The 16,812-nt window shown below is 39.3% G+C and overlaps 1 protein-coding gene across 2 annotated transcripts in view; it reads right to left on the bottom strand.

Annotated features, from left to right (window-relative positions):
* sema6a (sema domain, transmembrane domain (TM), and cytoplasmic domain, (semaphorin) 6A) overlaps nucleotides 1–10,320 on the bottom strand; it is a 68,830-nt gene extending 58,510 nt beyond the window's left edge. For both annotated transcript variants that reach the window (XM_037680968.1, XM_037680967.1), the window contains exons 1-2: nucleotides 10,212–10,320; nucleotides 9,301–9,418 (exon numbers count right to left, since the gene is read on the bottom strand). In XM_037680968.1, coding sequence (XP_037536896.1) covers nucleotides 9,301–9,418; nucleotides 10,212–10,311 — 218 coding nt within the window. In that variant the 5' untranslated portion in view covers nucleotides 10,312–10,320. The remainder of the gene's footprint in view (nucleotides 1–9,300; nucleotides 9,419–10,211) is intronic.
* Nucleotides 10,321–16,812: the final 6,492 nt, after the last annotated feature.

Consider the following 16,812-nt stretch of genomic DNA (forward strand, 5'->3'; position numbering starts at 1 on the left):
GAGGTACAATAAAAGTTGTTTATGTGGCTTTATATATTTATATATTTATTTTAAAGTTCATACGACAAAACTAAATCAAAAACTGTTGAAATCAAAGGATTACTCGGTGGATTTGGGGTAATCCCTCTGGTTATTTCCCTGCCTGCAATTTTAAAACAGCTCGTGTGTAATCTGTAATTGACTACTCCATGATTTTCGGCAGTAACCTTCTCAGCTTTTCTCACCAGCATGTGCCTCATTTTTACCGGCGCTCACGGTGCTTTGGAGGACTAAAGGCCCGTGGAGCCGCAGGGTTTTTGGTTCCAGCAGAGATTAGAGGGAGTGGAGCGATGAGGCGTCCCTCAAACATCCTGACTGCAGACTGAGGAGGACAATGGAGCGGTTGTGTCTGTGTCAACACCAGTTCTCCAAACATACACATGTGCACAGACAACAGACAACCCCCCCTTCATCACTTTACTCCAACATGACCACACAGACCCAATGATGAGCCCCTTCACATCTTCAACACCTGAGCTCTGATCAACACGTAGTCGCTTTGCCCCATGTCTAGGTTGTAGAGTGTCTGAAAAAAGTCTTGGTTCTCAACACTTCAAGACCAGAAAGAGTTTATTTTCAATCTGTGACGAAATAAACAGAAAGAAGTGGCTGCTTGAAGGTGGAGCATCCATTCGCAAACCCCTTCAGTTTGTTTAACAAAATGTCCAAGATGACGGTAAGCACAGCATTTCATTTGATTTACCATCATCCATCTGGTGTCTGTCTACTTTTACAAAAAGAAACATTCAACATATTGTAGTTTTTTTCCTTAAATAAATGTATTCAAAAAGCGTTCAATACAAAAAAATAATAATAAATGTGATTTTTTTGTTTTGTTCTGTTTTGGAAACTGTGTTTTTTCATGTTCACTTGGAAAAAAAAAGGCATTTTACTGACTCAGTAACTTTAAACAGAAAGTGTTTCAACACCATTCTTCTCTGCTGAAACTACTTTAGACTAAACAAACTGTAAATAGCAATTAAAAAACACTACTAAAATGTCATTTTCAGAGAAAAACTATTTATTAAACCTGTGCTCTGCCTAATCTTTGCAAAACACACGTGGTGATGGTAAAAAACACTTATTCTAAACACATTTTATGTTGAAAATTGAAATAAACAGAGTCCAGGCAGACTTTTTGAGCCTAAAGCAGGGGTGTCAAACCCACTTACAAAAGGGGGTCAAATATAAAAAAAATTCAAACTAAGGGCCGGTTTCAGAATCTACTTTAGCTCAAGTTTATTTATTCATTACATGTATTTGCTAGGGACTGACACACAATAACACAGACAAACTGAATAAAGCAGCAGTCCCAAGCCTGTATCGTGGTGCTTATAGCATGAGCTAATTTGCAGCACTTGTCCCTAGATGGGTTTTAATACACAGGATATCTAAAATACTAATAAGAAATGTTCGCTAATAAGTGTAAGAACCTAGATACTCAACATCTTTTCTAGGTTGCAGGTTGCTCAACAAGAGTTTGCTTGGTCTCATTTGACATTCTCTGTTGCAGTTTTGACATCATAATCAAAGATTACTAAAAAAAATTAAAGTGATAAAAGTATTTTACATTTAAAATAACATATTGGGGGCCAGATAAGATGTCAACAAGAGCCACATTTGGCCCCTGGGCCTTGAGTTTGACACACATGGCCTGAAGTGTTAAATTCAGGCATTAAAGGCAGCGGGTGACATGCATTCTGTCAAGGAATGCTAAGCATTTAATCGTTCAATGTGACACCCTGCTTTAATTTGTACTGAACAAGTACACTGTTGCACAAAACGTTGTTCTGGGGGATGAACTGCTGAGGATGAAATCTGAAACATGAACGAAATAAATAATGAATTAACAGAAACCTTTGACATGGGAAGAGTCCCAAACATTGGGTGTCACTGTGAAACAGTTGGCGTGGGCTTCATATTTCCCAAAATTCAGTGACAAATATGTGAGTTGGATGGAAGGTATGCAAATGTTCTGTTAGGCACAAATATGAAGCCACGGCAGAAGAATGGGTACACAGAGAGAAAAATGAGCTCAGCGATCGAGTCGACAGTAGAACAACTGAGCGTGGGCAAAAGTGTGAGACAGCAGAGTGACATAGAGCGTCTCCGTCGAACATGCAGCCATGAGAACACTGGCTCTTTGTGAGGAAGAATGTCGTTTTCATAGCAGCGAGTTTTGACTGGGGTGACTGCAGGCCAGCTTGGTTCATCTGCTGGGTCTTTGTCAATCCATCTCGCACCCCAGCAGCAGAAAAGAGGAGGGCGTGATTAGCATGCATCCCACACCTTACAGGCCACCACCCCATTTTCCTCAGAGTAAATGCCTGCACATCCACCCTCCTCTCCACCTCCCACCCCCTTCACCCATATTCCTCTCTCTTCATAACTGGTTCATGGGTGGCAGAGGAGGGCTCATTGTACATTGTTTTGGCTTTCACGGGTTCAAATCCTCTTCACAAAGCGGGTGGGAGGGAACCGGGGAAGCCAGCAGGCACCTTAGGGACTGTGAAGGGAGTTGTTGAAGTATCTGAAAGAGCTGAGGGCGCCGAGGGGCCCTTGGTGATGTGCTGGCATGAAATGCAACAGACCAGGGTTCAGCCTCCGAAGGTGGAAGTTCTCCGTTTCCACATTCTCCACACCGTTCCTTTTGTTCGAGGCAGTAGTAGGGTGAGGTGTGTTTTTAAGCAAGTTTGGAAGGCAATAATAAAATAATTGCATAAGAATGTGATTTTCTTTATACGAAGTTTCAGAGTCCGCATGAGAAATCACAGTTTCTAATATACACGTCAAGGTTCAAGGTTCTTTATTTTCATTCGCATCACATATGGTACATGAGGTGGAACAAAATTGTGCACGCAAGGTCATAGCAAAAATATAAAGTATAAAAAGAAACAGTATTTAAAGATTTAAGATGTACACTAAACACATTGTAAAATAATACGGTGTACTAAACAGCAGCCTGAACATGAGTCTGTGGCGAGCAGATGGGTTTGAATGAATACAGCAGCATGAGATCAGCAGCATGGATAATCAGCAGCACAGATAAGTCACATGTCGCACATTAAAGTGGAATTACAGTGATCCCCCCCCCCCCCCACACACACACACACACACACAGTAAATTTCCTGGTTAGGGATTTATTAATTGAACAGCTTCAGGGTCAAAGCTACTTCTTCTAGTTCTGAATCAGTTCAGTTGGGTGTAAAAATGAATTATCTTTGCAGCTACGTAAAAAATGCACCTGTTGTGTTTAATGTTCGACATCAATGCAATTATATACAAAAACAAATCAGTTTATTCTTATCAGATTAGTTGTTGCATGACAGTTTCAAGTGTTATTACTGTGAACTGTTTCCCTGTGGTATTTAAAAGTATTCTGATTAAAATTCTCGTTCACTACCGACCCCCTTGTTTATAAGCTGTTAGAATAACCCCTTCAGAGTAATCCATGATGAGTTTAAAACATTTATAAAAGAAAGTAAAATTGATATTGTTTATGGGTAGAATCTTGTGTCTTTGAATATAAATATAAAGAAAGAAGGGTGAGAACAACTCACTGTAAGTCCTTATGTGATGAGGCTTACAGCTTTTTTTTTTACTTGGTCATAATTTTGACAGGTTTACTAAAACCCCAAATTGTTGGATGCTGTAAACCTCAGAGGGAATAGATAAATATGCCCCTCCAACCTCCAGTTTGCATGTTTAATCTTGGGAGGATCTGACTCTCTTGTGCACGCCACATTCCATTTTACACCTCAACTTAATCAGGACAAGTTAGCACATATTTTGTTTCATTTCACATCATCACTGTGCTTTCAAATCTTCCAATTGTGCATCATCTTGTAAGATTCTCACTGTCTTGTATAGAACTAAAGATGATGCTGTGTATCTTTTTTTTTCTTCTTCTCAGATTCATTTTACTCTCCAAGTCTCAAATATATAAAACTTCAACTAAACTTGTGGTTCCATAGTCCTGGAAGAACATTGTCTTTTTTCATAATGCACTATATATCATGTGCGTATAGTTGAAGTGACAATAAAAGCCACTTGGAACGTAAGCAATTTTCATTTTCTTTGCTTTCTTTTTCTACTAAAACATCTTGATTTTTTTTTTCTCTAAGACATCAACAAGTGTGAGGTTGTTTCTTAAATCTTTTCTTAATAGGTTTATTAGTTGCATTTTTACTATTTTTGTGATTGCATCCATGAACCTTCTTTGCTTCTTCTTTATGAGAATTTCAACTTACATTACAGGCAATTTAGGTGATTATAATTTCGCATCATGAAATCTTTGTTTCAAAGTGCGGACATGGCTGTATGTCATTGGTACTGCAAGCAAGGAGAGAAGAGGCAACCGTGTAATCCCAGTCATTAGTGAGCTTAAACCGGATTTGGTGGAGCTACAATAATGGAGACTCTAGTGGCTTCCACTGTGAGACCCAACAGGGAGGACCAGCGTCCGCAGAGGTCCGACTGTCCAAGTGGACTCAACTGAGAGACGGTAATCTGGATTTTTGAGCGTAACAGTCCGTCTCTGTGTGACTGCAAAATGGCAAACACAAATTTTGGTCCTTCAGCTTTCAATCTCCCAGAGATCACTCTCGCTCTTTGTCCTTCTCTTTCACTCTCTCACACACACATTCTTTCTCTGATTCCCATGCTTCCCAGCCTCATAGAGAGGTGTAAACAGAGCGCCGTTGGTGTTACCATGGCAAAGTCCGGCTGCAGCCCAAGAATGGGGAATATGCTCTGCATGTGGAGAGACATACATGCTATACAGTAACATTTTCACACACCCTCGCTGTAAAGCATGCATGGGCAATCTGTCTTAAATGATTTAGTTCTGTATGAAAACTTTGCAAAACCCTTAAAGAAAAAATCAATTTGTACACATGATGGGTCACTTCATCAGAGTTTGGTCATCTTTAGTTTTGGAAACTGTGCAGTTATTAATGATTGATGGCAATATGAAAAGGAGCTGCATTCCACATATTTGCTTAATTAGGATATTAGAACGCTAACAATCAGTGCAACTTTAAGATCATAAAGCTCTCCCTTTATCTAAAAAGGGCTGTAACTGATTAAATGGATCTCCAACACACACACAGTCCTAACACAGGCAGTTTCTACCAACTTCTTCTGGACAGAGAGCAACAAGCTGCACGTTTCTGACGACACGCAGTGAGATTCAGGTTTGAGCATGTCAGTCTGCAACAAAACAACTGGCTTCAATCACAGTTGTTGATTGAAAACACAGACAGAGGAGAACAATCAACATGACATTTTGTTCCTTGCCTGCACACACACCCTGACACACACACACACACAAAGATATTTTCTGCAGGAATCAAAATAATAAATCTTTCTTTGAACTATGATAAATTCCCTCTGAGTGCAGTACACAGTGTACCCTGCCCATGAATTATGGACCTCTGGGATCAGAATCCTGCAGCGGTCATCTCTCACCGAACAGTTTATTGCTCTGATTAAATGCGACTCTGCTACCAAACACCTAAAACACAAGACAACGGGCATGCATAAACCACCGGACTCACACGCGAGGACGTTTTTATGTCTTTTACCTGTGTTTAAATATGCATCATGTCTTTGTTAACAAGAATAATGTTTAGCTGATGCGTGCAATAAAAACAGTACGAAACAGCAGCTTGTTACAAAGCTGTAGCTCATAATTGTCACTGCAGTCCCTCTTCGATATCCACTGCTCTGCGTTGAGTTTGCAGCATTTTTGTCTGAACAGATGTGCTGGTCAATAATGGTTGACTGAAGTTCACTTGTTGTGATTCACGATGGCTAAAGTAAAATGGACAAAGTTTTCAAATCTTTGAGCCAACATCAACAGCCAGCAACAAAAGATGCATCTGGTTAACTATCTAAAAAGCCACCTTGAATTCAAATTTGTTTACAAAATGTCCATCAAAGGCCTAAAACAATCTCCATTTGTCTCATAAAATTAAAGATTTGTGCCAAATCAGCTTTCCTTTCATTTTAATTGGACTTTACCTCCTAAAATCCAAATAAAAACATTAAAATTCCCCCAGAAAGCCTTAGAATATGTTGATCCAAGTGCTTTGATAAAATGGCAGAACAAGTGGATCCTTAGAAACAAGTTATTAAAAAATGAAGGATGACTTGAAACTTTTGCACATGGCATTGATTTGACTACTTGCTGTAGGAAAATACAAGATAAAGAATGACAATAAAAATCTTACTCAAATCAATAATGCTTAAAAAAAACATTATTGTGAAATTCATCCATATTTCCATTCTATCTTTTCCTTATTTTCTAACAACAGATGTTTGAAGAAAAGGGAAATAAACCGACATTATACTTAGTTCAGTCCAGTTCTGAATAAATAAGAGGGGTTTTGAATGCCTGCCCATGTATAGATAACACTCATTTCTAATCAAACTGCATCATTTCTGTGGATAAAATACTAAAGAGAAACAGAACTGTGGAACAAGAGTCAGAATATTTCAGAGCTAAGCTATCCATGAACTGAATTTATAATCAGAATCCAATATAAATTAGTCTAAGAAGACCAAAAATATTTGCAAAAAATCATACAAGCTCATCAGTGGATGCTGTTTTCTTAACTCCTTGCCCACATACACTGACTGAAACAGTGATTTTTCTCAAATAAAATCCTTTTTCATTCAAGGCTGGAAAAGCTGGATAAATTATCAATCACTTCATCTGTTGCTGAGCTCCTCTGCTGCCAAAGACTCGACTCATTCTCTCAACGGATTAAGCCACTTTTGTCTGTTTACAATTTCATCAGTTTCTATGTTTGTATGCATGGCACAGCTTAGAAATCTTGTGTGAGTGTGTGTGTATTTTTTTTTCTTTACTTTGCCAACGTTGAAACAGGAGCCAAAGGGATTTTATCCACTGTGAGCAGTCATTCAAAAACAGGCTGAAACTGTGCCGAGTTTTGGACTACGTTCACAGAGGCCATCTGCAAGCTGCTGCGCACCAAGAACTGAGGCGAGAGCCGGTCTGGAGGCATGATGGCAAAGCAGTGTGATGCTGGCCTCAGAATAAACAAGCAATTTAACTGGACAACCTTCATAAAAGCAACTATTGACGCTGTTCAGATTTCTGTTTTGTAGTCTGACCAATGGCTAGCATTAACATTGATTTCAGAAGTTGTAATTGTCTCTGCTTTATGCCTTACGCTGTCATTTAACGTTTACATGTCTTTATTGATATCCCATTAGAACCGATGGATGTTTCTGCTGCCGCCACTTGCAGCGTCCATGTAATTGACTGTAACGTTCCTCTCTGAGCCTGAATCAATGGTGGTCATCCGACTCTGTCTAATCTGAGGCAGCAGCTCCGCTCGCTCAGGGGTCACATACCATGACCATGTGTGAAAATTCCTGGCCACTTTAAGCAAGCACACATGACGGAGACCAGCGCACCAGGTGGCATTCGCACACAAACACATGTACGAGTCGACGCAGACAGGATCGTAGACTACGGCTCCTAAAACCTGCCAGCACTCGCGCTCCCCATTCAGATATGCACACATGTGGACACAGAAATCACTTTTAAATCCTCGGCACAACTGGTCGGCATACACCAGGCAGCACACACCCTTCGTCTTTCATTCACACACATGCACACGGCTTCAATAAGCCCTCTGTGTCTCATTTTCTTGCCCGGCCCTTCAAGCCCCAGCTACCCCATGTGGAGCAGGTGGATGACAACACACACACACACAGGCTCTCTTTTTTCGCTCTGCTTCCCCTCACTTTCCACGCACCTCCTTTTAATGACCACGGATATGTTAAAAAGCTCTGCCACTTAAAGCAGCAGCCTCCCTTTGCCACTTAATTTGACATGCTTGGAAGGAAAACAAAGAAAGACCCCTATTGTGTCTTTTCAACAGTTTCCAATCAAGCCTGCCACTCAATTAGCCAAAGAGGGTGAAGAGAAAGAAAAAAATACTTCATAAAAATCCATTTATTAAGACCTTTCATCAGAGCTACGGTGTTTCAGAATTTTTCTGCACATTCAAACCTCAGAATCAGCTTCTACCCCACCGTTGAGTCTTGTTTCTCAGATTACTTTCCTAGAAAAGATGAGCAACTACACAAATCATTTCTAAAATACAAATAGGAAAGACAAAATATATGGATTTTTTTCCATGTCTCCTCTCGGCGTGTAGAGTTGAGCTACATTTCCTCCAAAGATGAGTCACATCAGAAGAAGATGCACAGGTGAAAACAAATCGACAGAGGAACAGAAAGCAATAACGGTAGGTGACAGACAAAGAAGGAACATCCAAACAAAGCATCAGACACTTGAAAAAAATCAATTTGTGCGTCCTGCCAACAAATAGAGGAAACAAACCTCTGTATTTGTTCTTGGTTACTGTTGGTGGCACAGAATGTGTATCAAGACTGTGTTTGGTAAATTTAGTCCATAAATGATAATTATATTTTTGTAGCGGGAAGAAAAATGAAATATTTTCTTTGATGTTTTTGTTTTACTCTTTTAAATTTTGCTATAAGAGCACGGGTGGGTGTGCTTGGAAGTTAAAAAAGCAAGGCTCAGGTCTCCAGGTAATCTGTACAGGGTAAAATAAGTTCAGGCAGATGAGAAAACTCAAAGTAGAAAACAACATTAATTAGTAGTTTGATCTGATGAGACACTCCCGACTCCCCAAAATTAAAAAGTATCATTATTTGATGATGAAAAGCAGAAAGTGCACGAGTATTTGACTAATCTGCTTGCTCTTGCTCTAGTGCTTCAGGGGTTCCTGTTATGCTGGTCTCCTGAACTGCTTGACTGCCTGTTCCCTGCAGATGTCCCACAAGAAAACAATTGTTTAAAAGTCCAACCTTAACCAGGTGAGCAGAGGGGACATGGACGGGGTGGGGAACTCTCATGGTCTGTAGATTTTCTTTCATGATTTCTTGAGTTTGTGAATTTGTTTGAAATTATCTTGGTTTTATTTCCTGTTCATCAGTCATGCAAGCCTCACTTCCTGTTTTATTGTGTAGGAGCTGATCGTGGTTAGAATTCAGCAGACCTGTTCATCATCGCTTACTTTGTCTTCTGCTTTACTCAGTTTATTCTTGTCTAGTTGATCACCGTGCCTTTTCATTTTCATGTGTCATGTAAGTTGATTTGAATCCTGAACTTCCCGGCTGTTTGCATTTGGGGTCTTTCAACCACTACCTGCAATAATACCATACCAAACAGTACTATCATATATACTATCACCCACCTGGCAGCGACATATAACGTCCTGTTCATGATCATGATGAGCTGGATGTCCAGTTTGTGCCGCTGCGTGTTGTTCCTTCCAGGTTTGTGTCCCACAAACGCTGGATACTGTTTTGTGTCTGTAAGAAAGGAACAAAGAGTATTGCTTGTGGACATATCACAGCTTTTCTCAATTTTCTAGTGAACTTCGGTCAAACGTAAGCCCGCGTGTCCTTGCTAGATGAAAAGCTACAGCCACAAAACTGTGGGTTGAGCTCTCTCCCATGCAACAACAACTTGTCAGATATAAATATGCTACACTGTATTGTGGCATTGCTCTATTGTTAGTGGCTTTAGATGAAAGCGTGCGGTTTCAGGAAATAGTCTGAGGCACGCAGGTTTATATGAGTCTGGCTGGCTTGTGTTTTATGTCTCCAGGCCAGGACATACAGCGTTTACGCCCACAGAGAGAAGAACAAGACACGATCAACAGAAATATACAGAAGTAACAATGAACATATCTTTACAGCTTCCCTGAGCCTACACTATCACATAGAGCATAAGAAGCCCGACAGAACAGCAGATTATCCTTTGATGTTAGGTGGGCTCTGTTTCAAATGCTGCCTTAAGTCTTTTATTATAGTTTGTGCATAGAAGGCCTATCCTTGGGTGCCAATTTGCGCTTCGTGCCATGAGAATGCGTTCAGCTCATGGAATGGTAGGGGTTGCAGAAGAGGAAAGGGTTGAGAGGGATGTGGAGGAGCAAAAGGATGAAACAAATGAGACAGATACCGAGAAGGAGGATCTGTAAAGTTGGAGACAAAGAGGAAAAGGAGTGAAAGCAGAGTGACTACTTGTAATGAGAGGAAGAGCAGTGCCCAAGTGGAGCTAGTGGAAAAGGAAAGAGAAGCAGAGAGGAAACAATTTACTTACAGTTTCCATGTGAGATGCTAATAGGCTCGCTGTCCTCAGGGAAGCCCGCCCTGGCTATTTGTAGTAGCGTGAAGTAGAGTACCAAGGCCTCTGACCTCATGGTCGCACCAACACTGCTGGTCCTCTGCTGAATATTTGGCTTAGCCTGTACAAGAAGAGGCACAAGTGGTAGACAATGATTAGTTGTAGGATAAAAAGGGTTGACAAACCACACTGTTAACTGCAGAATCATTACCTCCACCTAACAAGGTTAAGTCTGGATTCTTCTTTGTTGAAACGTTTTGTCTTTTGTCCAAAAACGACTTCTTCAGTTTTGGATAAAAGATGAAACGTTTCAACGAATGGTTTAGTCTACATATTTGTAGTGGGTACACTGGGCTTAGAAACCAAAGTGCAGCGGTTAATACAATGTAATTGTTAATTTGTTTTGATTTTGAAGCATATTGAACATTTCAAAATTTCTCGGATACTCATAGTACAACAAACATTGTACAACAGTTGGCTTTGTATTAAAAACTTGTAGAATTTATAAAACAGTATCAAAGCAAAGCATGTTCAAGTATCAAGTAGTAAGTACAGAAGTATTAATTATATTAAAAAAACAGGTTGAACCAACTCAGTGTGTCTATAACATGTTCCAGATGTGTTGACAATGACACAAGCCCATGTCATGTATCACTGCCAATGATACATGACATGGGCTTGTGTCATTGGGAACTTTTAAGTGTGTATACTGAAATTCTCAAGCTTTTCTAGTATCACATACACCACTGGTTTCAACAAAGAAGAATCCAGACTTAACCTTGTTAGATTTATCTACCTGGATTATTGAGCATGCATCAGGACATTACCTCCACCCTTTGATGTCTTGAAGACATAGAAATGCAGAAAACAAGGAGGAAAGTCCCAAAAAACTTCAGCTGGTTGTTTGTGCGTTTTGTATTAGTCTGTTTCAGTCGGTCAGAGATATATTTATATGCATGTTCAATGACTCAAGTAAGCCATGGAGCTAGTGAAACAAAACTAATTGGATTAGGGAGGTAATATGCGTCATAGATCGATGTCAGACAGAGGAGATCTCTGCGCTTCACCCTCCCCCTCGTTACTTTGTAGGAGAGCTCTTGTTAAGATGAACCTGCTGCAGCGTATCAACTGTGTGTGAAGATGAGGCAGGACAGAACCTTATTTCCCACCCGCCTGTCTCTCACAAGTGTGGCAATCTTGTTTCCCAAATGTGTGCATCAGAGTGGATATGAGTCTGGAGAACACTTCACTTCACCACAGTGGTGATTTACCAGCCACCTGGAGGGTTCCTGGGATTGCCCTTACTTGTATTTGTCATTTCACTTGGTCTTAACTTACTATTATCAATCAGCAGACAAGAAGGCTACACAAAATGTTAGTTTTTGTTGTTGTTTGATTATCATTTTACAATTTCTACAATTTTATAAAAAGATATTCACTGTTATAAAATAAAAAAATATTTTTTTTTTTTTGCATCTTTCACCCACTCAGAGGTTGAACCCTCACTGCTGCAAGCTTCGGTTCATTGATGACCTGACCATAAATGATTTCTCTCATCCATATTTATGTTTTTATTGGGCTTCAGTAATGCCATGAAGTGAAAATTTGATGAAATTTCCAACACAAAAAAGTCAAAATTGCACATGTTACTGTCAAAATATGCATACATTTGCATCACTTTCTCCCTTCAAGGTCTAAACAGGAAACTATGGTTCAAAATTCTTAAATTTAGTTCATTTGTAAACTCAAAAAGTTTTCTCAAAAGAATATTGAATAATTCTTTAAAGCACTGCAAAAATGAAAAAAAAAAATGTCAACAGGCAGATTAAACTATTGCTGCTTTGTTTTCAGGAATCACATTTTCTAAAATATCCTTTAAGCGCTCAGAATAAAAGTAAAAAATAAAGATTTCTTTGTCAAATAAAATAAAATGAAAGGAACTTATCTGCTGGCACATCTGATCTTAGCTCAATAGTTGTAAAACTGACTTAATTAAAGCATTTTATGTGTTAATTAAGGTTAGTTTGCTGTGGTAGCCATTTTAATTTGAAATCACTCCAAAAGTTAAACAGTTTTCCTATCTAGTGTTTTCTAAAGTCATTTCAATTGGTTTCAAAACATATCACTTGTTACGGTACATCTGATGATTTTATTTGAAAGTCTTATTTAAATTTGTTCAGTGGTTTGTGATATATTTTGCTTTTAGACAGCGGTGACACTCAATAAATTAATGACAAAATTTAAACAAAGATCCAGCAATTTAGCAGCGCGTAGAACATTTGTTGATTAGTCTCAGCTACTACCACACTGAAACTTGGGTCCGTTTTTGTAAAACTGAATGTGTTGTAGCCGTTTTGTTTTATGCAAGTACAGTTGACTGTGGCAGCCATCTTGAATTGGATTGACTCTAAAAGTTAATCAGTTTTAGGAGTACACCCAATACCTTCTTCCTGCAAATTTCATTAAAATCCGTACATTGGTGCACGAGATCTTTTAACAGACATCCAAGTGCACACAAATATACAGACAGCAGCAAAAATCTTTATCATCCAACTTCCCTTTTTTGCGGTGGATAATACAGATATTTAGAGCCCTTTATTATAGCTCAATATCTGTAAAATTGAAAAGAAAAATGACAGTAATGCCTCTTTAATTGATGATATGTGACTTATCCATGCTGCTGATTATCTCATGTTGCTGGTTATCTTAAGCTGCTGTATTCATTCATACCCATCTACTCACTAAAGACTCATGTTTGGGCTGCTGTTTAATAAATCATATTGTTTTAGATTATTAGTGTTTAGTGGATATCTTACATCCTGATGTACTGTTTCTTTTTATACTTGATATTTTTGCTATTTTGGGGTGTAACTGGGACCTTGAGTACACAATTATGTCCAGCTCATGTACAACATGTAATGCAAATGACAATACAGAAACTTGAAGTTGAACTTGAACTTGAACAATGAAATGACGAACATAACAAAGAAAAATCCCTCAAATTTAAAACCGATAAATCCTCTTTTTTTTAATCGTCTAATGGGACTGTACATATTGAAGGAAGTTTTATTACAAATGGCCAACAAAGATTTGATGCAATGTTTTCGTAGCTCAAATCAAGCCAGCTGAGCTGTGCTCACCGCAGTTTGAGGCAAACAATTACACCCATAAATCATCCCGGACAATTATTGCATCTGTAATCTAATCAAGAATAAAGCATTTAATTTGCATGAAGCACCTTCCATTTTTTCTGGGCTGAAGCTGCAGGGGTGAGATGTAGCTGGGTAGATAGATTAGAGGGGGAAGCTTCAGGGATGAAGAATTGAATAAAATAGTCGATTTCATTTGCTCCAGCCTGATAAAAGTCGTTTATCCCACGCTGTATTTTCATGCCCTATTGTATATCCAAGGGGAGAAAGAACAGGAGAGAGGAAAGAGGAGGAGGGGTTACTTTCTCTTTTCTCTGTCATGTCCCTCTAACCCTCTCTTCCCCCATCTTTCTTTCTCGCTCCATGCTCCTGTGAATCTCATTCAGGAGAGGAATGAAAACACTATTCACTGGTAGATTCATTTTAAAACTGAGGAGAATACCAATACCAAAGCCTGGATACAACCTTGATCTCCAAAGCTTCTCCTTTCCCCTCCATCTTTTCTCACTCGCTGGCATGCTTTTCTCATCCTGACATATTTTTTTTTCTGTAGCCATAGGTTTTCTAGAAGAAAAATTAAAAGTGGTATTTTCTCACCTTTAACTTAAACCTCAACTAAGCTGCACATGTCAAATTTCTCTAAACTGTAAACAGAAATTGGATTTCTCATGTACAGTAGATTAAGCCTCTATGGGGGGTTAAAAACGAGAGTCTTTTCTGAACCTTGACCCAGAACTCTTCCCATAATTGACTGATTGATGAGCAGGAGGCAGCATGAGAAAGAGAAGTTAACCCTGAGGGAGAGAAAACGGCAAATGATGGATGGAGGATGCACTGACCAACAAAACAAGATCCGCCTCAGAGCAGCCTGATAAATCCAAAACTGTGTTTTTAAACAAGACCTAATAGCGTCAGAATCATAAAATATGGCAATTACTTACAGTTTTCATACAATTTTCACAGATGTTTTTCTGCTGATCATTTGGGGCTAAAGGACAAGCATCCAGCTGCAACAGCGGATTTTAATTTGATGCTAAAACGCATCATCTCCCATGATGCACAAAACAAATTGAGCACAAAATGACTTAAGTGAAACCTCCACACCTTCCAGCCGCCCTTTCATTACCAGCCGCGACACATGAGTGAGAGGATGGAGCAAGACACAGTCGGTGTTTAGCGAATTACACAGTTTGCATGGAGGAGCAATTTGCTTCTTCGGGTGGAAGTGTGACTGAGTGTTTCAGGCGCTGATCTAAAATGCTACGTTTTGCGCAGCGGTGTTTAGACGCTCACACACACTGAGAACATCCGGATTTGAGATTTGAGAAATAAAACAATGCTCGATCTCCAGTGATAGATCAGCCCAAAAAACACAGAGCGGAGGTGGGAATATGTGGATTTTTGTTCTTGTAGGAGCAAAGAAAAAAATTTTTTTCAAGGCTTAGCATTTCTTTAAAGAGTGCGTTTCTCTCGACACTTTCTTGCAAAAGTTATAGTCGAGGATTTTCTTACTCTGAGAAATGGAAGTAGCATGTAGTATTTAATTATATTTGGCTGTAGTGTCCATCCTAAGTTAAAATTAATCCAATGGTTAATCAGCTGTAGATAAACAAGGATTAATTCTTGAATGGTTCATTAAAATGTGTCCTGCAGTTCATGAACTATTTTGCTAACAGACAAACTGGGTTGACACCAACAGGCAATCCTAAAATTTTTAACAAAGCTCTTGCTCCATGACTGTTTGTCATGTTTCAGGAATGACTCTCAGCAACATGTAAACATAATTTTAGCACAATATTTGTGAAAGTGACTGAAATGTAGCCATTTTGTGTCTTACAATGTCAGTCAGCTGTGGAGGCAAATTTAATTAGATTTGCTCCTAAAAATAATCTGTTGTAGAAAAGCATCCAGTGGTCATTTCATAAAGGTTTCAATTAAAATGTATCCAGTGGTTCATGAGATATTTTGCCAACAGACAGAATGATGTGACTCTAAATAGAAAATGACTACATTTTGAACAGACTGTGAAATCTGTCTGCGCTTAGAGTTTGTGTTAGATATCAGACTCAGCTATCGTCACATAAAACAAAAGTTTTCTGTAAAATTGAAAAAGGTAAAATCGTTTTTATGCAATTTTACCGTTTATCGTGCGATAAAATCGTTTTTGTGTAAGCTCAGCTGCTTTTGTTGGCCATCTTGAATTGTCTTCACTTCGAAAGTTAATAAGTTGTATGTGTTAACACAATGATTACTTTCTACAAGTTTCATTACATTATGTCCACTGGTTTATGAGATTTTTTACAAACATTACAGACCAACAAACAAAACGAGCAACATTTTCACCTTCAGCTCCTGCAGTGGGTGATGAAAAGTAACAATGAATCTCTGTACCACACACTTTGTCTTTCCATGTAAATACTTTGTAGAATCTTTCCTGCTTTTCCTTCTCCCTTCCCTCCAAAGTTAAAGCAGTGATGTGCACGTACTCTCACATGTGAGAGCAGAAAGAGAAAAGATGGAGGACTTAATCAAGCCGGATGCTGGCAGGAGGCACCAGCAGGTAATAAAAACACAAAGACCCCCTGTAATCCACTGTGTGTGCACCACGCCCTCTCATGACTTCATGCACACAAGCAATAACCTTGTAACCTTGCAGAAGACTTTAATTAGAAAAAATAAAACAAAAAAAAACCGCATGATTTCAAACTATAACAAAACTCGAAGCCAGCAGCCAATCACACAGATGTGCGCAGGGCACCCCACGCCGAAGGGGGCAGCTGAACCGTGCTGCATTAGCTTCAACAATAAACACATTATCCAACTTAATGACTTTATCGTCGTTCTTGCGTCAACACGTTAGCTATGGCTGCTTGGAGCTAAAACATTCACACAATAACACATTTATTTAAATGACAAGGTCAGCCGCGGCGGGCTTCAGGTGAGGAAGGAAACGTTAGCCGTTGCTTTTGTTCCTCAGACTGGATCGAAGCACAAACAGATGAACGAGAAGATTGGTTCCCCCAAATACAAACAAGTAATTAGTTCATCTTTAGAGGGTCCCAGCTGTTCATCTTTTGAAGCCCACACAGCGCCGGGGACTAAGCGTGCAATGAAGTGAAAGATGGCTGTTTGATTGCAGCTGAGTAGACCTGTTGCTGATTGATGCTTCTGATTCGGAAACCGATTTCACAAAAACAACGAAACCAAATGTTTTTTAACTCAGACAGCACCTGGTTACAATCTGCTGACTTCAGGTTGCCCGCACTCTGATCAGAAAAGGGATTATTGTTGTGATGTTACAGATACAGGAACAGGAAGGTGGTCTTTCAGGATAGATTGGTTCAGAAAATGTGGGAACTTTTTCCTTGCTGGTTTCTTTTAATCACAACCCAAACTGGTCACAAACGTTCATCATGTGGTTGCTATTA

This window comes from Nematolebias whitei, chromosome 8 (assembly GCF_014905685.2).
Source record: "Nematolebias whitei isolate Nwh7 chromosome 8, NemWhi1, whole genome shotgun sequence".
Classification (NCBI taxonomy): Eukaryota; Metazoa; Chordata; class Actinopteri; order Cyprinodontiformes; family Rivulidae; genus Nematolebias; species Nematolebias whitei.